General features: G+C 37.3%; 1 protein-coding gene across 1 annotated transcript in view; it reads right to left on the reverse strand.

The window, feature by feature from the left end:
• LOC122805796 (tetraspanin-18-like) overlaps positions 1-27,944 on the reverse strand; it is a 199,866-nt gene that overhangs the window by 41,497 nt on the left and 130,425 nt on the right. The window contains exon 5 of the mRNA XM_044076060.1: positions 1,003-1,101. Coding sequence (XP_043931995.1) covers positions 1,003-1,101 — 99 coding nt within the window. The remainder of the gene's footprint in view (positions 1-1,002; positions 1,102-27,944) is intronic.

Below are 27,944 nucleotides of genomic sequence, written 5' to 3' on the forward strand. Positions count from 1 at the left end.
TTTTGGTGTTGTAGACAAATCTATTTTGTATTCTCTAATTAGGAGCAACTCTCTCCATGGAAAGAGATCTCCACATTTTCCTCCAGGTAGGGTACATCTATGACTGTTCCTGACCTTCCTAGGCAGGTGCTTCCAGTAGTTATTTTACAGGTACTAAATAGAACACTACCTTCCAACCCTCTTTTTCATGTCAGGTGAACACCTTAACCATTATGCCAACCCCCAACCTGCTGAGGGGACAGAACTAAGCTAGCTGTCCTTGAAATATTTGCAAAGCTTTAAGTTTTTCTTTTCCTTGCCATCTGAAAAATCCAGTCCGAGTACTGCTTTCTTTTTCTTCTTTGTGCTATTTCGCATTTCAGAAACAGCTTCCTGAAATTTACATAAACTCCTCAAAATTTGGTGTTACACACATCTTGTAATAAAGGAGCACCTAGAAAATCTGTAACTAGACTCTTTGTTTGCTGCTTTAAACACAAGCCTTTCCCACTAAAGGTTAAAAAATGACTGGATATGGATATATTAAAACTGAACTCATTTTGCTGATTTGCACATCTATTGATATTGTCTGTCAAAGTACATGTGCCTACATACCTATATCACATCATGTTTACATGGCCTGTACACAGTACCCGTGAGACAAACAGATATACAGACAGACAGACAGACAAGTTGAAAGACATCAGTGGATTGGCAGTAATGAGACAGATGTAGATAAAGAGACAGACAGGCAAGTATTTACATACATGCATATATATATATATATATATATATATATATATATATATATATATATATATATAAAGCCAATATTGAATTTTTATCTTCAGAATACATTTTTCTTTGTATATGCTGCTTACAAACAAGGCTTCCCAGAAACAACAACTGAGTAAAGTGAAAATTTCCTTCAAAAATGGTACACTGGGATAGCAGCAGGTTTACAGACTGAATTCTTACAGTCATGGACACAAAACAAAAATATATAAAAAAAATAAAACTTACAACAATCATAACAGTGTTCCAAGTCTTTGAAAACATGTCAGTTGTATTGTCTCCAAGGTACCTCTTCTGTAGATCAGACAGAAATAATTCATGTTTGACCTGTACAAGGAAGAAAGTTTTATTTTAAGACACAGCCATATAAACTAGACAAAAAAAGCATTCAAACCCAAAACATGTTAGCAGTATTAAATGGATTACTTTAAGTGGTTGTAATCAACATTCTAAAAATGAAAAGGATTACAGTGGAATGATTTTAAGAAAAGGGGCTTCATGGTGAAGGAGGAATGCTGTCAGCATACAGACTTCTGTCTCCTGTGTTTATTCTGTACTGGTCATGACAAATGCTAAGGGTCAGCTAGTACACAGTAGGCTCTGGGAGGTTAAGAGTTTTAAAACTACTGCTCTTATCCTCACTAACCTCCAGGGTTTGCAAAAATTAAAACTTGAACAATGCTCTAATAAAGCTGCTAAATTTGCAGCAAATACCCCTTTCAGAACCCACCACTGTATAGCACTGAAAAGCCTAAATTGGTTAGAACTGCCTTGTCAACTAACATATACACAGCTTCTTACCACCTATAAAATTATCCAGCATCTCTTTGCTTGTCCAGCACTAAAAAACGTTCTACTCGATTATATTCCCAGTTGGTCACTGTAATCGAGTGACCAAAAACTCCATTCTGTCTACAAACCTTTCAAATCTGCTGGACATTGTCTGTACTTGTACGAAGTTGCTAAGGCCAGGAACTCCTTACCTGTTTCTTTCAAAACCACTCTGTAAGACTTCCTAGCTAAAATTTGGCTCTGTTCTTGCTCAAAACCAGGATAAACTATATCCCTAAATGTGAACAAGTACCTTTTCATTCCTTACACATCTTTACTCTCCCATCTTCACTTACTTCCTTCTATCAAATTCTCTTCCCTATCTTCCTATCGAAATATACCATAATCCTGTCTTTCCCTCACTTCATATTGCAATTCCTGTTTGTATTAGACTAACTTACCTTTAATTTCTCTATCAACTGTCTAAAATTTCTCTAAATATTAAATGATTTTATTTATTTACACTTGTTTACTGGGAAATTCCGACTGGACGCAGGTCCTTTTTCAGCGGATGCCCAGGGAGAAAAGCTCCACATCATGTACATGATAAATAGAGCTACAAAGCTGCAGCAATAGTAAACAGCATTACAGGTTGCTGGCTTTAATACAATAGCAAGATATTGATTGTCATATAACTCGTATCGATTCTTAACCAATTTTTTTTATACTATGTCTAATGTGTTATAATTATTTAACCTGCAGATGTTTTTGTTTCATTTTTGAAGACTGTAAAATTATTGTTCTTAAAATGATTGGAATAATTTCAAGCTTTTCTCCCCGAGCCTCCGCTGAAAATAGGCATCTACCCAGTTGGATTTTCCTGGTAATGAAATGTCAATAAATAAAAATAAATAAATAAAACACAGTCATATTCCCACTAAATGTACCCCACCACAGTACTCAATCTGTACTGACACACGAGGATCCTATTAAAGACACTTTGTCATTTTGGACCACTGAATGTACTGAGAGACCTTGTACAGAACCATGGAAGAGAGACAGCAGTGCCCACCTTCACCCCAAGGGGAAGAAGCATCTATTGTTTAAGAGACCACAAAAAAATAATATGCATGCAAGATCCCCAAGGATAAAAATACTCAGACAAGTAGTTGTACAAGGCAGAAATCTTTCATAGCTAGTTGCTAGGCCTGCAGTCCTAAAGACCATGGAGAAGCCTGGCCCAGTTTCCCATTTGTCCCATAGCACTATCTATGATCAGGGTCACACAGTAGCCATGTCCAGACAGTATGAATCAAGCCCTGGGTAACAGGAAGCATCTTATTAACAGCTTATAGCCTTAATCCTCTGTGCTAACTGCCAGATGTCATTATCCACATAGAGACAAACAACAGAGCTGACAAAAGAGATCAGGGCAAGTGCAGGAGGCATTTAAAAGAAGCTAGGCTGGGATTAATTAACTCAGACACAGTAACATTCTCAGACATGCTGCCTGTCCATAGCATGGGGTAATGCTAAGACATGTCACACTGTAGGGTTTAGCAAATGGTTTAATAACTGGTACGATAGGAAGTGGGAACCTATTTGGTGAGCTGCATGTCTATAATGGTGTGATGATCTGCATCTGCCTGACACTGGAATCAGTATCCTAGGTTACAGGTTTATAGCTTTAATTAGAAAACATTTAAACTAACCAAGAGGGCAGAGCAGTAATGAAATCCTGTCCCTTCTGTCCATCAATTAAGCACCCCCCTAGTAATGGGAACAAATGTAGGAGATGACATGTTAATAGAGTCTGTCATTTGATAAAGAGAATTAAACCTCTGAGCTGCTAATGATCTGTTTCCCATACCTGGGACACAAGGTTTGATTCCTTCATTTGCTCCTGTGTGGCTCTGAGTAAGTCACTTAACGAGTCAGTGTTGCAGTTCACACCTGAAAAGGGACAATTTGTCCAACGGGCTTACTTGGTCAACAAAATAGGTAAAATTTTTTTAAAAAGTTAAAAGAATGACAAAGCACAATATGCATGAAGCAAAAAATAGGGGACAGTCAGTAGAAAAATAGGAGTTACCAAGTACCCGTGCCCAAGTACCAGAACCTACAGTCTAAGCAAAATGTTAACTGACCCGGTAGTACTGATGGAAGAATAAGGTACCTACTCACAGAATTAGACCAGGATGTAAATTTATCAGGGAACACATTCTATAGGAGAGAAATGGTAGAGAAAGTGACATGTAACCCTAGAAGGATAGATAGTAATAGAGCGTGAAAGCAGGTATGGAGAAGAGAGCATGCTGCGGCTATCACTACAAAATAGAAATTAAAGGACAACCTGTATGCAGCATGTTTACAGAACCCACTTCACATATGCAGGAAACAAACAAGAAATATATCCGTGAATGAAGGAACTAGATATCATCAAACCCCCCATTGGTCAACATCTGTTTAGTCAACAAAATTTTGTCGACTAACTACACAGATGGTCAACAGGTGTGTGAGAGTGCACATTTCTCGGAACTGAGAAATATGCCCTTTCCCAAGCATTGTGCACAGTCTTTGAATTAGTATATATAATTAGCAGGGAGTGGGGGTGCAGGGGGGGGGTGAATCCGCAAAAAACAATGTTTCATGCTATTTTTTAAACTTTTGTTTTGCATAAAGCAAAATTTTTGCTTGACACGTAGCATGTCAGCTTTTGCAAAGTTGACTTTCTGTAGTAGTCGGCATTGCAAATATTGATATTTGGGTCATTTTCTCATTTTCAGTAGACCCATAAAGAAATATATATATATATATATATATATATATATGTTTGTGTCTGTGTGGGTGTATGTATGTAAATATGTATATATGTAGCCTTAAAATGGCAGACAGGGAGGTATTGTTCACAAGGGATTCTGATTTGTTAGATGGTATCTGAGCACCTTGACTACTGCTTAACCTAGAAGTAGTGCTTGACCTGCCATCCACAAATGAGGAGAAGGACAGGGTGTCATGTCTGACAAGGGGCAGCCACTTGGGAATGCATAGGCACCAATTATTGTGAGTCATCATCATGTTAAAGACAGATTCAAGCCAATCAAAGACAATAGTTCTGGACTTCATGTGAGCAGATTGTCACATTGGAGTAGTAGCTCAGAAATGTTTAACAGACATGAAAGCAGGGTGGACTATTAGCAGGGATTAATCCAAATTGTTATCTCAGAAGCAACAAGCCTATGTAGGAAAATATATGAAGGAGGAAAAACACTGTGTTCCTAAGTCAACACTGATCAGAGACCATTGAAGGAGTAAGGTAGGAAAGAATGAAATAAAGCATAGGATTACCAGGTCCATCAAGAAGGTGAATAAAACCTTTAATGTTTAATTATTATTATTATTATTATTATTATTATTATTATTATTATAAAAGCTAGGACAGCCTGTGCAGAGAAACCCATGTACATAAAACCTGCATAAGAAAAAGGCAGGTAGATACATGCTCCATAGTTATGTTTACATTTACTCTCCATGCTGCTTACTGTATATATGTTCATATGAAAGACAAATCAGGCTGATCCCAGACCTTTCGGAAAAGAAAGGACTTCAAATCTAAAGACGCTTAAGGCAGTTGGGCTTGATGGGGTGCATGTTTAAACTATTACATAAATGACAGCAGAACCAGCAGTATCACTAATTATCCTGAACCAGTAGTGTCGCTAATTATCCTGAACCAGTAGTGTCGCTAATTATCCTGAACCAGTAGTGTCGCTAATTATCCTGAACCAGGAGTGTCGCTAATTATCCTGAACCAGCAGTATCACTAATTATCCTGAACCAGTAGTGTCGCTAATTATCCTGAACCAGTAGTGTCACTAATTATCCTGAACCAGCAGTATCGCTAATTATCCTGAACCAGTAGTGTCGCTAATTATCCTGAACCAGTAGTGTCGCTAATTATCCTGAACCAGTAGTGTCACTAATTATCCTGAACCAGCAGTATCACTAATTATCCTGAACCAGTAGTGTCGCTAATTATCCTGAACCAGTAGTGTCGCTAATTATCCTGAACCAGTAGTGTCGCTAATTATCCTGAACCAGTAGTGTCGCTAATTATCCTGAACCAGTAGTGTCGCTAATTATCCTTTTAACAAATCATAGCAGGAGGCTAAAGCAGGTCTATGACAGTTTAAAATAAAACAACCAAATTGTTGAAACCCATATGGTTATCAATTCAGTTTGTCGATAAACAACTTAAATCAATTCTGAGATAGCACTACAGTGGGGAAAAGGGCAAATTCCCTGATCCCTACTGTACTGTAGTCTCAGTCAGGCAGGTACGACAAACTAAATTGTTGAACCATATTTTCTCAACCATATGGGTTTTGATAATTTGGACATTCAGTAAACTAACACAGACCCAGTACAGTTGCTGTTAACTAGAAGATGTGATTTTCCTTCATAAACACAAAGACCAAGGCAAAAGATGAAAAGTACTGGACTACCAGTTTAATCTGATCTGCAGGGGGAGTTATGGAATCTGCCATGATGGAAATAAAATCACATTAAACAAATCTGAGTTGTTAGACTGGATAAACAGGAGGTTAGATCAGAAAAGAGTTCTGGATCTGGCCTCATGTGACTTTACCACCTTGGCATATGAAAAGACTCCATTCAAAAATGTTAATGATCAAATTAGGCAAGCTTAGAGTATTCATGGGTTGGAATATGGGTTAAACACTGACCGGGCAAAGAAACACAGATGGCTGTAATAAGTGGCATTTGGTCACACAGAAGGAAAATAATTAGTGATCTTTTGCAGGGCTAAGGCCTAGAGCTGTCTTTATGGAAAGCTTGAAATGAAATGATTTATCTTTTTAATGTTGGCACAGTTATTTCTGGCACTTTTTTGCGGGAATTAATGTTATGAGCTGACAATAAGTTGCATCTACATTCTAGCTTTGATTCTATTTCCATTTCCCTGTTGTGTAACTCTGATCAAGTCATTTGTCTCTGGTAACGTCAATTAACCAGGAAAGTGCTCCCAAGCTTTCACTGTAAGAGAGCCTCAACTCAGATCCTGTTAGAAAATATATAAATAAAGTTCTTCCTGTCTGTCCTTGAATCTCAGTCCCCACAAAACTCAACTGCTTGACCCTTTATCCTCACAATTTACTCAAGACAAGGCAACAACTAAACAACAGTAGCTGATAGGGAACATACTCTTCTGCAAACGTATACTACACGAAGATACAAATGTTGTCGAGTGGATATACCTTCCTCTACACTTATGTAGACGGCTTTGCCTCACAACCCCCTTACTCTTACTCCGTTGCAACTTGAAGAAAGAGCAATAAGAATTAAAATAATAAAATGTGATGCATTCTTTCTCCGAGAAGCTGCAGTTAAGGTGTATAAATAATATGCAATACAAATGCAATTCTACATACATATTGCTAAAACATGGAGCAAGCCAACTGGCATAATAAATGATGTCAAAGAGTAAACATGCTTGCGCTAACACATTCTAAGCAAATTAATCTTGAATACCTGAAAGGAAAACATAAATATGTAAGAAAAATAAGTCTGCAACAGGATTAATACAGAAGAAAATGTAGAAGCAGGGTTTATAATTAATCACTCTCTTTCTCTTATTCCAGATACAAAGCATTGTATCAGAACAATATAAAGAAAATAAAATTATAAACCTGACAAACTGTACTGCAAAACCATACAAAAATGCTACAGTGGATCACTATCACTTTGCCAAATCACTATTTAGCGAACGCCTCTTTGTTGAACAACTGTTCAACGAAAACACTAATCATCGAACTAATTTTTCAGAGAAAACTTTCCTAGGGCAAAATGATGGTTGGCCACCATCTGGAATATGCCCTTTTCCCCACTGTAGTGCGATATTGTTGTTGGTATTTTAGTTAGCGGGGGTGTGTGGGGTGGGTGTGGGCCCCCCCACCTGTGTGGGTGTTACTTTCTTATTTTTTTTTTTTTTTTTACAATCACTAGGGTGGACTACTGTCAGTTTGCCCTAGGAAAGCTTTCACTAAAAAGTTAGTTTGATGATTAGTGTTTTCGCTGAATAGTTGTTCGATGAAGAGGCGTTCACTAAATAGTGATGTGACAAAGTGATATAGACCCTGCTACAGTACAATTGTTTTTGCAAGGGGGTCTCTGCACTCTGCAGTCCTTGATGTGGAGGTTCTGCCCCATGTCCTGATTACTACATGTAGTACCTCCAAGGTCACACAAACTCAGGAAAATGGAAAAATGTGAACAAAAAAAAAAATCCTCACCAGTTTCTTCTGACATGAGTTACATTATTGCATGTTAAAGTGCAACATCGTGACCACAACCCAGATGACTTGAATTTGATTAGTAGCCTGAATGCTGCAGGAGCCAATTTGACAGACAGAACAATGAAATGTTATGGCAGAGGGGAGGTTAAGGAAGATGGTGCAGGGGTCACTGACTGTTGCCTGATTTCATTGGAGACTAGGAAAGGGGTATCAGTGACTGCCAGTTCAAGTAAATGGAAGGCACAGTAGGATTTGCATCCCTTTGTTCTGTGTGTGTGTGTGTGTGTGTGTGTGTGTGTGTGTGTGTGTGTGTGTGTGTGTGTGTGTGTGTGTGTGTGTGTGTGCTGATCGGTCACACCTCATGAATGACCAACAGTAGGTACATAATTTGCTAATACATTAGTGGATTGTGGTTTTCCTATATCAGCTCACTAAACAGATGATAGCAGAGCTGTGGCCTAGTTCTGCCTGCCCCTCATGCCTGGTCATGGGGCATTAATGCCTAATTAGCTATGGAGGCTATTTTGGCTTGTAGATGTGGGACCTGCCTAACAAGGGGTATCTCTCATGATGCAGTGGACACAGGAATGGACAGATATATAATGTCAAGGAAGAAGACTGAAATCAGTAGTGTTTGATCAGCCAAAACAAACAAACAAAATAACAGTTGACTGTTGTCTGGAGTTATGGCAAAAACAAAAATACAGCACACATGGCAAAGCAAGCTCCATCTTACTGAGAAATTGACAACTTGAGAAAATAATCTTATGAAAGTATTATTTTAAGATACATTAGACTACAGAGACAGTATTGTTACCATAGAAATGATGAGAAGATTCAGCAAAGTCACTTAACAGCATAAAACATAGTAGCTTCATGTTTGTGCACAACAATGCACCTCAGAAGCAAAAACAAAGGAAATAATCACCCAGCTGATGGCTATGAATGACAGTAAGAGAAGAAGAAAGTCTAAAGAAAATAAACTGGGGGTAGAACAAGGTACGTGAGAAAGTACAGGCGAGCTGAGTGGAGTATTGGTCTTTATCACATGGACCAAAGAATAAATAATTCTTATCCTTATCCCACATTGTGCATGCTTATTTGGTGTAGTAATACAAATTAAATGATGTTTAGAACAGAACAAGAAAACCTTGTGCATCTGCAGTGGACGTCATGAATGAGAGATGCTAACAGAGCTTCATGTGTATAGTCCTGATGAAAGGGGGAGGATGTATGACAAAAACCTTCAAGTACCTCAAAGATATCAAGTGTCCAAGAAGGTTCTATATCACAAAAAAAGAGGTTTATAATAATAAGATACAATCTAAGGATACAAGATAGGCAATCTGTGGTAGACATAAAGCTGTACCATTCCATAAAAAGGATACAGTGACTGAATTCAGAAATGTACAGGACAGACATAAAACCATCTTCATAAGACCCAGGGTGTGAAAGAGACCAGTAATCTAGGATGGTCATATGGTCTTTATCTTCAGTCAAAATCTATGTTTCTATCTTTGGAAGTGGTTCGTAGTGAAAGGAATTATGCTGTTTACAAGTGTATGCATTTAAGTGGTTTCACAGTGATTAACCTCCTACTGCTTATATCACTGGTAGCTTTGTCCTGTACTGATTACATCACTGTTACATTTGTCCTGTATTGCTTACATCACTGGTAGCTTTGTCCTGTATTGCTTACATCACTGGTAGCTTTGTCCTGTATTGCTTACATCACTGGTAGTTTTGTCCTGTACTGATTATATCACTGTTACATTTGTCCTGTATTGCTTACATCACTGGTAGCTTTGTCCTGTACTGATTACATCACTGGTAGCTTTGGCCTCCTTGTTATTTTCCCATCCTACAGCACAAAGAGACTGTATCCGGTCATGTAACATGTGACCCTAGTACTGGTATGAATCTGTGGAGCCAGCTGAACTGGACCAGTACAGAAGAAGACAGTCTTAGTAGAGGCTGCTAGGATACCATGCTGCCAGCCCCAAGTTCAGACTGTTTGCATGGATGGATGAATGGATAGGTGGACTAACAAATAGACAGATGGATAGAAATATGGGTGGGTAATGTATGATGCTTACCACTTGAAATATCATTTTTTGCATACATTAAAACAAGCTATAAGTATGCTTTTTGTTAAAACTCCTTTTGTGGTTCCTTTGCATATATAGTCAGTGGGGGAAGATTCATTGGTTCTGTAGTCTTGGTCAGTATGAAGGCCTTTTCCCAACAGTGTTCTAAACTACTGCAGCAAAGATCACCAGAATCCATGTAACAATGCTACAGTGCATTGGGGGGGGGTGCAGATGATTTGTTTGATGCTCCTTTGTCACCCTGCTAGGGAGAGTGAGTGACCCTAGAAAGGATGGGAGACTGTGGATTCCATGTAGGTCAGTGCCACATAGATATGTCAGTATTCTTTAAGTGAGTGTGAAGTGGTTGGCATTAAGGCCACAGAAGGCTTGAAGGAGTTTGTTTAGAAGGGGAAGAGGGCAGGGGTTGTGGGATGGGTTGATGATCCCCATGGAACAAGGTAGTTTGGGATTGCCTGATTTAAATAGATGCTTTAGAGCTGTACAGTTGAGGCATAGCATGGGCAGGGGGTTATGGATCAAAGTGGAAAGGGATAATAGTGGAACAAGGGAGGGGAGTCCGAGACGTGGGAGGAGAGTGGGATTTTGGATGCAGGTCTTTGGGAAGAGTGGCATCAACCATGCAGAGTATTGCATTCATAAAGTGGCAGAAAGTGTTATGGGAACTGGGCCAATGCAGGAACAGAGTGGGGAGATTTTTGCTGATGGGGATGACTGAAAGTTGGGGTGGGGAAGATGGGCAAGAGGGGGCAGGAACTTACTGGAAATGATTGGCAGATGGACCGAGGTGTTGGCAGCAGGGAACTGCAGTAGCAGAGGTAGTGGAGTAGAGGTTTATACTACAAGCTAGGGACTGCCTTCCATGCTAGGGATTGATATCAGATTATGGGTTAGAAGAAAGGCATGGGAGAGTGTTGGGTGAAAACCCATTCTAGTGGAGTTTTTAATCAAGTATAGAACAGAGTCTGCTGTTGGGAGAGGAATAATTAGTAGGCATATAAAATACTGTATGATAACTGGAAATCAACCATAGGAGTTTGGAGTGGGCTGTGAGCAGAGACTGGAGGGAAAATTTGCAGGGGGAGCAGTGGGAAGACATCTATGTGGCTCCCAGATATGCAGTGGGGTGCAGACGGTTTGTAATGAATCAAACAATAAATAATTATTATCCTTATCCCCCAACCTAGAAGTGTTTGCATAGGTGTTTTGTACTCAAAGTGGACATCAGAAGGCTTTTCTTGAGGTGGATAGTAAATGTTGATGGTGTCCACCCTCCACCCCCTCACTAACAGGCTTTCCATAACACTGTCTGGGAGCATGTTTGGGAGAGTGTAGTAGGTTGGCAGGTTTTGAAGATTCCTTACAAAGTGCTGTGTCAGAGGTGTTGGGGGAATGAATGACTCTTTATAACACAGTAGTTCTTCTGAGCTGGGACACAGGATCTGGGGGTGGCTAGACATAGAGAGCTGCTGCTTTGTTTGGTGCTATTGTCTGCCAAGGAGGCAAATGCTAGAAGGTGTAAATCAAAATGTGACTGAAGTACTGAGTGTTGTAGGGAGACTGATAAACTGGAGGAGGGCTCTTTGGAGAAGGGTAGAAAATTGCATGGAAATGGATGGAATTTGTGAGAACAATACATGCAGGATGCTGTTTAGGAGGAGGAGAGAAGTTTGTGGCAGGGCAGGAGTTGAGCAGTTTATTTCTAATGTTGGAGTGAATGCTAAGTGTTAAAAAGAAAGAAAACATACATGTAATGTATAATTCATGAAAATGAAAGATGGTAATATGGTTTGTTTTCTTTTCAGCTGATGTATGTGTGCCTACATCGCAAGTGATAACTTAATAAAGGTGTTGAAAATTAATTAAAAAAGTAGGTGCAGAAAACAAAGAAAAGAAAGTCAGGTGGGATACTATGATTGTACCTCCAATTTAAAAACAAAAACTTTTTTTTTTTGGCCTGGCATTTTAGTAGAGAGAGTGAAATGCATTTATCTAAATATCAGTCTGTATGTCCTACATTCTTGGACTGAGTCCTACAGTTTGCACTTACATAATACACAATTCCAAACATTTCACCTAACCAGACAAAAGCTACACCACCACTAACGGATAATCTTTAGTGAACCCATCTTATAAGGATTAAAGAAATAAAATTCCAAATTCAACTTGCCCTAGAGATGGATTAGTTAAAAATGGAGAAAAAAATCATATTATGATATGTTTCAGTTATCCAACAAGTTGCAAGTAAGCAAACAAACAAATAAATAACTCTTTGGGACTTCATTTCAGAATACACAGTCCTTGTATCTGGAGCAGATTGTGGACAACTGCTCAGTTTAAAAGTAAGTGCCTGTTATTACTCAGAAAATCGGCAAATACTGCCATAATCATAGCTGTCATAGGTACTCCTGTGTAAACATTACAGTATATGTAGTACAACATGACTTCTTGTGTACAATATATTTTACTTGTTTTTTTTATGAAGATTTTAGAAAGTTGTTCAACATACACAGATAATGGGCGTTTACATCACTGTTATAAGTGCAAAAGACATAAGGATGTCACTTCTTCAATGTGGTAAGAAGGGGATACTCAGAACTTATTTATTTACTTATTTATTTATTTTTTAGGGGTTTTCTCTTTATCTTTGGTTGCCAAGTCAATGCTATACTTTCCAAGCAGAGATGCAAACTAATTAACCCACTTTTGCCTTGTTTTACCTACTTTTATATCGTAGGGGACATTTATTTTCATTTATTCTCTAGAACATGGGCTAAATTCTTGGCTAGGCTTGTAAGGGCCTCAGGACCAATAGCCTAGTAATTTCCTATGATCCTATGAATAGCCACCCAGTGGTGTGAACATTGGTAGTAGATGACTGTCACTGTTGATGTAATACCCAGACCCCATATACAAAAATGGGAAAAGGGGTTTGCGAATGAATGGACTAGCATCCCATGATGTTAGCAGTGGTGTATTGGGTCACATGTATGTAAATACAAATGGGTCATTTTCCACAGCCAAGACATGTCTTATCACCCTACCCCCACCCCATGACTGGACCCTTTTCACTACACAGCTCAGAAAGCATCCCAGAAAGCATCTTGCCATAGGACTTTACAATGCCTACTGAGGTCAGACTCAGACTGACTTCAGACGACCTACAAACCAATGCAGTCTGTTGTAGCTGGGTCATGTAATAACTTGGGAACACTTTTTTTCAGTCATACCTACTGCATATACAAGCCTTGAAAACTGTTTTCATGGTTATAAAAGATTCACTGCAGCTGCAGACTATTTCTTCACACAGAGGAATTCTCCAGGTTGTTGTTGCGTCTTTCGGCTTTTCCCGGTTAGGGGTCGCCACAGCGGAACTCCGGTCCGCTAATGATTGGTAGTTGATTTTTATGTGCCGACTTACCAGCCCTGATGCACAACCTTCAACGAAGGTATGCGCATTCACGCATGCCTCCATGCAGAAGACGCTCTAGCTGAGAATCGAACGGGACAGCATCTTACTGTGAGGCGAATTCTCCATGTGATGTACAATATATAAGGACATTTTTAGATGATTTTAGTAATGCAACTATAAGGCTACTCGCTGCTTATAGTTTGTATGTTCTTACTGTGCCTGGCTTGAGTTTTCCTCCCACCTCCCCAAAGCAGGCTGGTTCATTGGCTTTAGTGAATTATCTACATATAAGTTGCGTTTATCCTTGCCATTCTGGCCTGGGTTGTGACTGAAAAAGGTCTGAGAAGGACCAGTTCACTTATTTAGTTAAGATGTAAAAAATTAATAAACAAATAAGATGACACCCACAAGGACAGATATTATTAGGTTTTTGAGAGCTGCTCTCCTTTTTTGTAAATGAAGCCTGCTTTCCTTATCCTTAACACCTCAGTAGTGAAAGACGGGTTATTCACTTTCCGTTTCTCTTTTCCTAAGCACGTAAGCACCATTACACAGAACTTCATTGTTTTGTGAGTGGCCAAAGTCTGCTGGACTGGTTAGCTGACATAATTAAAATCACACAAAGTACAAAGGAGCACTGCTGGAATCAATCTTAGGTTTGTAGGATGTAATTTATTCACATTTTGTTCAACTTGCATGTGTAATCCAGTATGAGAAAGCATAGGAAACATCTACAAGTTCTTGCCTCTAAGCATGCGACTGCATATATAAAAGTACAACGCACAAAACAAAACAGTGCACCCACCATATACTTTAAAGTGAAAAAAATATACTGATGTGAGGGTGCTGTGGCAGACGTTGCATTTATAAAGAACCCAGTTACACTTTGGCAGTGCTTCAGCAAAAAGTAGATTGCAAGAATCGTCATTTGCACCTGCAGCAAAATGACACCTTGCTGGCTCAGGTTCTTTGGAAACACAAGCTCCGTTTTAATGTATGCAGCAATTCAGCCAGGATGTTTAATTACAAGTAAATAATCTCACACCTTACATGTGTTAGATGACTTAAGTTCTGCCAGAATTCTTAAACAAACAAAACAGAAGTACAGCACTAGCTATATGAGCGGGAAATGTTTTAATTTACAATGTAAATTAACCTTAAAATGTTTTAATTGTTCTTTAATAAGAAAACACCTTATGTATGACATATAATTAGAATGTAAACACATCATTCCAGCTGAAATAGGAATGCAGACTGAACAAATGGCTGTGTGAAATACAGAGCACGGTACATCAACTTTTTAATCATGTCCATGAGTAGTTATTATCCTTACGTTCTTGTCTTACCAGTTTAGAAACATGATGGATTACAAGACGAAACACAGTTTTATTAATTTACAAAGATTTCATGAGAATAGACAGAAAAATGTATAACAGTTACATCTGGGGAGATGAACACTCAGAATACGTGTGTGTGTGTGTGTGTGTGTGTGTGTGTGTGTGTGTGTGTGTGTGTGTGTGTGTGTGTGTGCGCGCTAGGGGCTGTGAATGTTATCTATGTGCCTCAGTGTAAATAAAAACAGTTGAGCTATATTTATCTAAAAAAAAAAACAAGAATTGATAGGTACGGACCTATAACAACATTGTCATACAGTTTTTTGCTCACCTGTTGGTAAATGAATTTGCACACTTATAAAAGTAATAGCATCACAATGTGATCTCTGAGTCAAATTTGATAAAACGATTTGTGTTTAAGTTACAAGTGTTTAAAGTGATGTAAAGTATACATCTGGTTTCTAATTATAATAAAACTACTGCAAACAATTTTAAAATAAAACATAAAACATAAAAATTACAGCTTGATGTCATAAAAACTTTTTGACAAAAGTTTACATGTTAAGTAATACATGCTTGTGTGTAGGACTTGTTATTTATAGTCATATGGGTGCTTTAACAAATAACAATTTTTTTATGTTACAATATTATAATAGTACAGCCAACAGTGGAAAGCTGTTAGTAATTTGGCATTTTTTTTTAAATTTTGCTTTATATTTGGACTTGGTGGTTGGTCATTTGTTATTATGGTGTGATATTTTGGAATGATTTTATTTTGTGATTTTTTTTTCCCTTAGTTTTAAAACGGTGACTGTACTGACACTGGGATTCACAAAGATTCTCTCCATCTGTGCAAATTTGCCAACCTTGGTTGGTCAGTTAGTGTGATGGACAGAATCTCTAATTCAGAGTCATGATAACACTGCACTGAGTAACACCTTATTAATGGCTTATTACAGTATTACTGAACTGATCCCTGCACTGTCAACCTGACAGCTCTAGTGTTCTCCCTTTCAGCCCACATGTCACAGTAACATAAGCACTTCCCCCTCCACACACAAACACACACACACACACACACACACACACACACACACACACACACACACACACACACACACACACACACACACACACACACACACACACTCTCTGAAGCAGGAACAATCATGCCACCACACACTTGCTGACAATCAAGGAAACACTCATCTACACACCTAAATACGCACTCAAACACAAACACACACACACACACACACACACACACACACACACACACACACACACACACACACACACTCTCTGAAGCAGGAACAATCATGCCCACACACACTTGCTGAAAATCAAGGAAACATCTACACACCTAAATACACACTCAAACACAAACACACACACACACACACACACACACACACACACACACACACACACACACACACACACACACACACACACACACACACACTCTCTCTGAAGCAGGAACAATCATGCCACCACACACTTGCTGACAATCAAGGAAACACTCATCTACACACCTAAATACGCACTCAAACACAAACACACACACACACACACACACACACACACACACACACACACACACACACACACACATACACACACTCTCTGAAGCAGGAACAATCATGCCCACACACACTTGCTGAAAATCAAGGAAACATCTACACACCTAAATACACACTCAAACACAAGCACACACACACACACACACACACACACACACACACACACACACACACACACACATGGATATAGGTTCATAGGTTGGTACTAGGCTATCGGCCCTAAGGCCTATGCAAGCCTATCCATAACAATTCCCTGGAAATTTCTTCCCACACTATTTTCTTCTCTGAGCCCCTGTCTAGCAGGGTGACTGACATGATCCCCGGGGTGAATTTCATATCTCCCATCCAATCATCAAGGTTCCTTTTGAAGAGGGAAAATGCTTGACATGTATGGGCAGTCTATTCCAGAGTATGGGGAGTCTCTGGGTCAGGAACATATGCCTCCAGCATGTTTTGTTCATTGTGATGATAAGGTTTAGATCCCTGGAGCGTGTGGCTCTGAGGGATTGGGATTTCTTTAAGTGGAGCATGTCCAACAGCTCAGGGCTTGACATGGCCTTGTATGTTAAGCAGAGATCGCCTCTGAGTAGACGATATGCCACAGAGTATAGCTGGAGTTTTTTTTAGACGGTCAGCATATGGAATCTGCTTTAGGCCATGGTATCTGCTTTAGGATTGTGATTCTTTTAGTGAGGTATTTCTGTGGCCTTTCCAGCTGTTGCAGATGTCTTGTGAGGTACATACCAAATGGGGCATTATACTCTATAATGGGTCTAATGAGGGATGAGTACAGTGGGACAATGACCTCTTTTTTTCTGGATGAAAAGCCCTTAGTGATGAGGTGTGCCACATAGAAGGATTTCCTGACTGTTGTGGCAATGTGGTTATTGAAAGTGAGACCACTGTCCACTTGTGTCCCTAAGTCTCTCATCACACTTTTGATGTTTAGTGTCCTGCCACCTATGTGGTAGTTCATGCGTACATGTTTTTTTCCAAAGAGGATAACTATACATTTCTTGGCATTAAGCTTGAGCCCATGGCTCTGGCACCAGGCATCTGTTTCTGTAAGGCCCTTTTGTAGAATATCCACATCATTTGGGGATTCAATAATGGCTCCCAGTTTGCAGTCATCTGCAAACTTTGTTAGCCAGAGTCCCTTAGTGTTGGCCTGTACTTCAGAGAAGTAGATGCCAAACAAGAGTGGTCCCAGGACTGAACCTTGAGGTACTCCACTTGTCACTTGTCTGGAGCTGGATTTGGAGTCGGCTACTTTTACAGTCTGGGTTCTGTCAGTAAGCCAGTTGGCAACCCATCAAGTGACGTAGGGATTTATGCCCAGCTTAGTAAGTTTATCTATGATTCCAGAGTGGGGGATGGTGTCGAAGGCCTTGGCGAGGTCCAGATAGGCTGTGCGGACCACCTTACCCTCGTCCACAGCTCTGGAGACTGATTCGAAGAAGTCAATCAGATTCAGGAGACAAGATCGGCCCTTCACAAACCCAAACTGAGTGGGGTCCAGTGTTTGAAGGTTGCCAATGTCTTTGTTTATAAGTTCCATGATAATGCATTCCATGCCCTTGCAGATCAGGCTTGTCAGACTGATGGGATGGTAGTTCCCGGAATCCAAGGCGGATCCTCACTTGTGGAGTGGGATAACTGTAGCTGTGCACCACTCAGTGGGCACGACGCCTGAGGTGAGGCTATGATTAAACATGACACTTAGGTGGGGTGCCAGTTCATTTTGTAGTTCATGTAGTACACAGCCTGGGATGTCATATGGTCCCATGGATGCTGTACTCTTAGCTTTGGAGAGTGCTGTTTCTACCTGTGTGGCTGTGATTATCGGAATTTGGCAATCTTTTGGTATTGAGATGGGCTCTTTAGGGAGTGAGAGGGAGAAATTGAGTCGGAATCCCATACCCACCTCTCATAGTTCGATAATCCAGAAAGATATGGTACACACACACACACACACACACACACACACACACACACACACACACACACACACACACACACACGCACACACATAAGTCGGAATCCCATACTTACCTCAAACAGTTTGACCACCCAGAAATATGTGCATATGTGCATACGAACACACACACACACACACACACACACACACACACACACACACACACACTTGGCTGCATTTCCACCTCCAAAGACATGCATACATATATTCACACACATACACATGCACTCCCATACTGGCTCCGCTACACTTACCCATAATCGTGGAACTCCTATAGCAGTGAATGGGTGAGCATCATCAAAATAGAGTGTTCAAATTAACCCCACAGAGCCAGAAAAACTCTGGGGGAAAACGCATGGCTAATTAGCATTAGTTGCTCCCTAGACTGCCACGTGTACATGCAATTTCTCCAGTGCGGCTGCTCTCTGTGCTACATCCTCCACTAGCGAACATTGTAATAGGAGAGCAGTTTCTGAATCTGAAATGCTTACTGTGATGCAGATACCTTCTGAGTTAAGGCTTCCACATCGCAGTAAGACTCTCTGAATCCTGTCTTATATTTTTATTTAATCTTCATATGCTTTAGCGTATATATGGGTAACTTATTGTGTTTTACTAAACATTTGTGTGTTTTTACAAGGGCTCATTAGTTTATTGTCCTTGGTATGTTCATTACTGTTTTAGGTTATGTGCATCTTTCCTTACAGTGGTTAGCATAAGCATATTTAATGCATGTTTTCTTTCTTTAAAAATGAAAGAAAGGAGATTAAAGTATATCTCGCATCATTATTTAGCCACCGTGAAAAAGCCTGTGCTGGAATGCTGCAGATAACATTCTATCTGAAAGTTGCACAGTAAATTGAGAGGGAACAACCCAGTTCCTTTAAATCTCTGGAGCAGCAGTCCAGCTCTTTAGCTTTGGACAGACTTGTGAAGGGTTGCAGAATCTTGTAAATTAAAAAAAAAATGTAGAAACAGACGTACGAAAGACCAGTAACCAAATAAAACCTTTGTCTGACTGCAACCCAGTAGCCAACTTGCGATTAACAAACTAGATGTTACAATTTTATATATATATATATATATATATATATATATATATATGTAGGTACTAAGCTATTGGCCCTAGGGCCTATATAAGCCTAGCCAAAAAGTTACCCTGGCTTTCACCACCAAAGAAAATTATTTTCCTCTGCTGCTGTCAAGCAGAGCCACATAGGTAATCCCCGGGGTGAATTTCCTATTTGCCATCCAATCATAAAGGTTCACAGGTAGGTACTAGGCTATTATTTAAAATTGAGTGCTTTCCTCTCTAAACAGAGACTTCACCATAGCAAGTCAATAATACAAGACTACAAATTCAAATACAAAGATCCACCATGATTGGTGGCAAAAAATATCACTTACTGATGTTTCCTTCACAGTGTTAACATTACCATTAGTTAATATTGTTCATATTTACACATATTAATTGCTATAAAAATACTCTTGCTGTTAATAAAATGATTATAAAAATCAAGATCACTATAAAAGAACCTAAAAAAATTCTAGTTACAATAATTTATGATCACAGGGAAAAATATGAAGACATGATAACTTTTCTTTAAAAATAATACAGAATATATCTTTAGAGCTTATGGAAAAAATGTATATCTCACTACTAACGTAATGGCTAGTAAACGAAAAAAGTCTTATGTAAAAATCAAGCCGCAACTCCACAGCTGAAATAAATTTCACTGCTCTATAATGGAACACTTTAAATAAAGTAGCATTCAGACCCTTCGGTCCAAATAAATTCAAAAAACTTCCACCAAGTATAGAGATGTTTAGTTTCAAAGACCCTTCGGACCTAATGTATTTTAAAAGTTCACAACTCTGAAAGAGCTCAATAAAAACAAACATACTTTCTCAAGTCCCAGAAGCTCATAGCTTGAATGCAACTTAGATACTAAGTACTGAAATACTTGAACGAAGTTTTGTAATAGCAGATGTTTACCATAAACAGCACATAGAGCACAAAGCCACAAAATCCTCGGCTGTAGAACAGTTTTCCAAACAAAGACTTAAAACAAAGTCAGTTGCATGAGGAGCTCCGTAATGCTAAATGCTCAAGCACCCATTGGAACAAACTAGGTTTCTTGAGCATCTTGCGCTCATACCAACTCTTAAATCAGATCTTAGTGATTTTGTATTAGATCTGAAATGTTTTGCACGTAATGTATCCTTAAAGAACATATTTGGAAACATGAAGCAAGAGCGCAAGATACTCAAGAAACCTAGTGCATTTGTTCCAACGAATCATCCAGCAGTTGATCTATTCATTCGAATGTGTAATGATGAAGTAGAAAAATTAAGAGGAGGAAAAGACACCAAGCACTTCCATAACATTTCCCCACAAGAAAGAAAAGCAATTTTTGATTTACAACATAATGAAGATATAGTGCTAAAGCCAGCTGATAAGGGAGGGAGCGTTGTAATTATTTCCTCGGAAAGGTATAGAATTGGAATGGAAGCTATGTTAGAAGATCATGTAACTTATCTACAAGTTAATTCTCAGAAATTGGACATCCACATAAAGAAAGTTCAAGATCAATTATATTATTTACTGTTGGAAGGCAGTATAAATATTGAACAACATGAATTTTTTAAAGTTGATCATCCCACTATTCCTTCCATTAGTGGGTTACCGAAAATACATAAGAATATCACTAACCCACCGCTTTGTCCAATTGTAGCTGGACAAGGTTGGATAACAGAGACAATGTCTCTCTTTGTAGAGAAAGAATTGAAAGTTATTTTAGCCAGTATTCCTAGTGTATTGTGAGATATTGATGATTTTCTGGGGAAATTGAAAGCAGCTATGCGAACAGTAACTGATAAGAATAATTTATTGTTGAAAACAATGGATGTAACAAGTTTATTTACTTCCATCCCAAATGAACATGGAATGGAAATTGTTAGAAAAGTCATTGGAGAAAACAACAATCATAAAAATGTAAATCTTATTTGCTCTCTACTTGAAATGGTTCTTGAAACCAATTTCTTCACCTATGGCCAAAGTATTTATTGGCAGTGCTGAGGAGTAGCTATGGGCAACCCCTGCGCTGATAATTATGCTAACGTTGTGTTATCAGACTGGGAGAAGCAATATGTTCTTAGTACTGTGAATCCATGGTTTCATTGTGTCAAATTTTATGGCCGTTTTGTAGATGACCTTTTTTTACTGTGGGAAAGTAATGAGGTCCAGTTCACACAATTTTCATAGTATTTAAATGGAACTACTTTGTTCTTAAAGGTAACAAGCGAACATTCACGGCACCAAATCAGTTTTTTTGATGTTTGTATTACTATTAATGAAATAGGTGAAATGGAGACTTCTTTGTTTAGGAAATCAACCTGGAGAAATCATTATCTCCATAGGAATAGTATGCATCCAAGACACATTACCAGGAATATAATGAAGAATGAAGTATCTAGGATTACTAAAAGATGTACACGAATAGAAGTTGCTCAACAGGAAATAACAGATTTAAAAGAACGCTTACTGACACGTGGATATTGTCAACAAGAGACTGATTTTACCTTGACCAACTTTCAGAGAAAAGAAGCTACTGACACCTTAGCTAATCCCTGTAGAAATTCATTGATGAATTCTGAACAAGAATCACATGTGTTATCACAGGACTTACGACCTCTTAGATTAATGCTTACCTACAGCACTGTTAACAAATCTTTGTGCCATTGTGGGTGATACACCACGATTTGGTTACAAAAATAGAAAAAACATTAAGAGATAAGAGACTTTTATGTATTAAAGATGTTTTCATGAGATCGGAACCAATTGGACGAAAAGGATCCTTTCCATGTGGCAATTGCATGGCTTGCGGATGTATAGATAAAAGCAATGTTTTCAAACATCCGAATACAAATCGTGAGTACACATTTGAATGTAAAGCGACTTGTACAACTAAAAATATAGTTTACTTGGCAACATGCAGAAATTGCACCTCATTTTATGTTGGAAAAGCGAATCAAGTTTTTAAACAAAGAATATTACGGCATTTAAATGACATACGGAAAGGAGATATGCATAATGCATTAGCAACCCATGTCATGAAATTTCTGAACCATAGCTTTAATTTGAAAGACATTGACAGAATTTATGATGGGATCAGGTGAGGTGATATTACCAACAACACTGAATTATGTGAGACCAGATGGATCATTAATCTATGGGCAGATTGCCCTCCTGGTTTGAATGCTGTTATACCATTAAGACCTATTCTAAACACCAAGAGACCTACTATTGCATGAAAGAGAAGGTGTGCTTTACCAAGAGTAAAACTATTGGCTGAAGCTACTTTTGAAAGAAAAGGCACCATCCAGTATCTTGAAGCTTATTGGATATGATTTATGTTAAAATGGAGAGATGGAGTCCCTATCTGTCATGATCTCAAGAAGGTTTTACCGAAAGCACTTATCGAGTTAATTTGAGACTTTAGAGAGTTGCTTTATTTGCTTACAGCATTTGCTGAAAGAACTACACTCAACCAATTTTATATTTCACTCTTTTGCTGCTGCGCACCTCAAGACATTTGGAGTGTGTATACCCCTTGATTGCATGGGTGCTTGAGCATTTAGTATTACAGAGCTCCTCATGCAACTGACTTTGTTTTAAGTAGCTGTTTGGAAAACTGTTCTACAGCCGAGGATTTTGTGGCTTTGTGCTCTATGTGCTGTTTATGGTAAACATCTGCTATTACAAAACTTCGTTCAAGCATTTTGTACTCAGTACTTAGTATCTAAGTTGTATTCAAGCTATGAGCTTCTGGGACCTGAGAAAGTATGTTTGCTTTTATTGAGCTCTGAGGGTCTTTGAAACTAAACAGCTCTATATTTGGTGGAAGTTTTTTGAATTTATTTGGACCGAAGGGTCAGAATGCTACTTTATTTAAAGTGTTCCATTATAGAGCAGTGAAATTTATTTCAGCTGTGGAGTTGCGGCTTGATTTTTACATAAGTTTTAAAACAGGGGCCACCGAAACTTGATCATTTAACCTTGAGAAGATACAGTCATTTGGCCTTAACTGCCAAAACAATTCACGATATTCTAGTAAAGTTTCCCATTGCTCTCCCCTGGGGTTATAGCCTACTTGTTCTATTACCCAAAACAAAAACAACCTCCTCTCACATTCCAAAGAATGTTTGTCAAGGGCATTAGTCTATAGAGCTTTTTTTAATTTCATAGTAATGTTCATTAATCCGTGTTTTTAAAGCCCTTTTGTTTTTCTCCACATAAAATGAGAAACACGCTGAACAACAGGCTAAATAGACAACCCCTAAGAACAACAGTTAAAAGTGTTAATAGTCTTTAAAGTCCTTCCCAAACTGGGAATGTTTAATAATTTTTTATCAGAAATATAAGGGCATGGTTTACACATGCCAAACCTAAAAGGTCCTTTGTGTCTAAAATTTTCACACACCTGGATCTCATTAAACCTACTCATCCTCGCAAGAATATTTTTTTACATTTTGTCCCCTTTTGTAGGTAAACACAGGAGGCTTAAAAAATAATTGCAAACTGTTGGGCATGTGAGAAAAATATTCCAATACTTGTAAACAATATTTTATATGTCCTTAGTATACAGACTATACTTCAATACAAAGGACCCGATGTAGTCAATTTCATTAGATCCACTAACAAGACCAGAATGTCATTTTTTTTCCATTATGATCATAAGTTAACTTTAATTAGATTATTTTTCATAGGTTCATAGGTTCATAGGTACAAAAAAAAGTACCACTCACATAATTTTAGGTTCTTTTGTAGTAATGTTGATTTTTATAGCTATTTTATTAACAGCAAGAGTATTTTACATCAATTAATATGCATATACATGAACTAAAAATATGAACATTAATTAATGGTATTTTTACACTGTGAAGGAAATTACATTAATGAGTGGTATTTTTTGCCACTGAATGTGGTGCTGACTTTTAAAGATTCACCTATAGTTATGGAGCAGAGACTATCAATTATTTGGATGTAAATATTCAGAAGGATATGGAAAGGGGGAAATTTGGTTCTAAGTTACATAGGAATTAGAAAATTGTTCCTTCCTATTTATGTTATTTAAGTAAACACCTCAATATCAAAAAAGAAATATAATCAAGGGTCAACTGGTCAGAGCAGCTAGGATGACTTCCCACTACATAGATTTTGTGTGTGAGATAGCTGGTGAAGTACTAAGTGGTCAGGGAACAAAATTCACCCCTTTATTTGGGAGAAAAAAATATACTTACATCTTTTGGACCTGTTAGTAAAGCTAATGAAATTGACTACATTAAGTCCTTTGTATTAAACGTATAGTCAGTATACCAAGGACATACAAAATATTTTTTTCCAATTATTGGAATTTTTTTTTATATGCCCAGTAGTTTGGAATTATTTTCTAAGCCTCCTCTGTTTACCTACAAAAGTGGACATAATGTATAAGACATTCTTTTTTTTACTGAATAATTTTTTATTGATTTTCAAAAACATAAACATATATACAGTATGTATATCAAAGAAATATTTATATAGTCAAGGCTTAAAGTGGAGAAACAAATCCAAAAACAAGGATTACAAAACCAACTGTTTACATGGGATGTTTATACTTGAAAAACTTTGTTTTCTTGAATGTATCTTTCTTTGAATAAGATTATAATTATAATTTATTACAGTCTTCTGTTTCCAGCACTTGATTTACTTTCTGACAGGCAATGCTTAAGGAAGTAGGTCATTCTGTTCTTTCCTTAATTGTTTTCAATTCCAACTGTGAGACTGATAAAACCATGTTCTTGAAATGTTTAAAATTGAGAGGAGTTACAGCTTTCCAGTTCAGTATAATATTTTTCCTTGCAATAGTAAGGAGAGTCCACAAAATTACATATTTTTGCCTTGGAACACAAGACAGCACAGTTGTATTCAATAAAACTAGAGATTTTGTAAGTTGGAAATTATCAGTGAACAGTGCCTGTAACAAGTAGTTAATACTTTCCCAATATTGATTAAGTAAATGGCAGTCATAGAACATGTGTTGCCAATTGGCTACTGATTGCAATTTACACCTAAAACATCTATTTTCTTTAGTATATATTAGTTCTAATTTGTGTGGTGTTAATTATGTTCTATGTATAAATTGCCATATGAAAAGTTGCCAATATAGTGATGAAGATGTTAGTTTTGGAGATGTAAGAATTAGTTTTTTATCTTTATCATATGGCATTTTGCCATTAACTGTTTTGTAGTATTTCCGTATATTTTGTTTATTATGAACTCTTATTTCTTTAACTAATTTGTACAATACTGATGGAATTTCCCAATTCCATCAGTGTTATTAATTGCTCTATGAAATTAGGAACCTTTTCCCTAACAGATTTCTGCATTATTGCCTGTTGGTTAAAACTGTCTTAATCCCTGCAGTGTTAACCACATTATTTTCAAGGTTGAACTCACTAATAATTTGCTCTGTCATTAGTACTTTATTAGTGTTTATCAACTGATGCCAGTAAATTAGACCATTCTTACTAAGCGTTTAACTGCTACTGAGTCCTGCGTTATAATATTATTTTGTGTATATGCTATTGGGAATATGAAAAAAGACCATGCTTTTATATCTGGATTTTTGTTTACAAAGTGCATAAAAGACTTTAGGGTATTGATAATGTATTTATAATTTATAGTTTTATTTTTCCCTGTTGATATATTCCTTCAATAACCAAAGTAAGTGATTTGGTACTATTTCCATATGTTTATTTATTGTATCATGAGTGGCTTTTAACCAGATTTTTTCATGTACTAGTTTCCATTTGGAAGTATATTCTTTGTTTAGGCATAGAGAAACTGTTTTTAAAGCTGGCAATTGTATATATCCTTCTAAATATGTTAAGCCTATTCTACCTTCTTCCCATTTGTCAAAATGATGTCTTAGGGCAACTCTAGTTTTTTTTAGGGTACCATAAGAATTTTGATATTAACCCTTCAAATTGTTTTAAATATGATTTAGGTGGTGGCAGTGAGCAAGCTTGTATAAAATACAGAATTTTCTGGAATATAATAATTTCAATTATATATAGTCTTTCCTCCATGATAAAAATAACTTATTCCATTTTGTATGAGCTCTTTGATATTATCCAAAATCTCTTTATAGTTTAGTTGCACTGTTGTATCCATGTCATTTGTAATTTTAACTCCTAATTATTTGAGTGTATCATTGCTAGATAAATATTTATTTAATGCTTCTTTGTTCATATTTATTAGTAACATATTGGTTTTATATGATAGTCCAGAAATCTTCTTAAACTGTTTTGTTGCTTTTCATAGTTCTTTTAGTGTGTTATTATCTTCTTTTAGAGTCAATAAAATGTCATCTGCAAATAGTTGAATCTTTAACTCAAGGTCAATACCTAGTTGAATTCCTTGAATGTTCGGGTTTGCACGTGTGAAGTTTGCTAATGGTTCTATTACTAATGCAAATAAAGGATAAAGTAGACAACCCTGTTTTGTACCTTTTGTAATGGTAATAAGGTCTGACAAACAGGATCCTATGTTTATGTACACTGAAGATTTATCATAAAGTGACCTTATTAGTGAGGTAAAATATTTTGAAAATCCATACTCCACTAGTGCAAGCCAAAGGTAATCCCAATTCATGGAATTGAATGCACTGTTACAATCGAAGCAAATAACATTCATTTTATTTTTGTTTTGTTTATTAAATTAATAAGGGACAAAATGCACTTTATACTGTCATATTTATTTCTATTTTTAATGAATCCTTTTTGATTATTCTCTATCAATAACGGCAATATTTGTTTTATTCTGTTTGCATGAACTGTCATAAATATGTTATAATCTATATTTAATAAACTTATGGGTCTATATGAGGTACACTCATCAGGTTTTTTATATTCTTTCAAAACTGGTGATACTTGAGTGTATTTCCAAGAAGAAGGGCATTTATTACCTTATTTAACTAACTTAGTAATAGACTTAATGCATTATTAGATAGTAGTTTAAACATCTCTAGTGTCATATTATCATTACCCGGGGCTTTGTTTAATTTTAGTTTCTTGATGCACTTTAATTTCTGTCATAGTTATATCTTTATCTATTATTTTTCGTTGTTCATCTGATAGTCTTAGTTTTATATTTTCCTTAAGGAAGTTTCTAAGTGCTTCACTTGATTCTACTTTATTTTCTTGACTATTGAGTTTATTAAAATAGACTCTAAAGGCTTCTGCAATTCCTTCTAAGTCTGATGCTTTTCATTTTTGCCTATATTGTATATTTTTTATCTGATTTGCCTTTATCATTCTTTTCATCCTGTTAGCTACTCCTTTGATTTTGTTTGGATTCATAGAGTAAACGCATAGTTTGACCTTCTCTCAAAGTTAAAACTTATTCCAAAAGTTATTGCATTATGGTCTGAGAAGGGGCAGGTGATTTTATTGACTTTGCTTATTTTTGTGGTAAGACCTTTTGTTATATACACTATCTATTCTGGAAAAGGTGTTATGTCTATGTGAGTAATGTGGGAATATCGATGAATCTTGTTTAGAATGTGTGCTAATGTCCATTAAGTTATATAAGTCAGTTGTTGTGTCTTTCGGCTTTCCTGGTTAG

This window comes from Protopterus annectens, chromosome 7.part0 (assembly GCF_019279795.1).
Source record: "Protopterus annectens isolate FY-2018-M chromosome 7.part0, PAN1.0, whole genome shotgun sequence".
Classification (NCBI taxonomy): Eukaryota; Metazoa; Chordata; order Ceratodontiformes; family Protopteridae; genus Protopterus; species Protopterus annectens.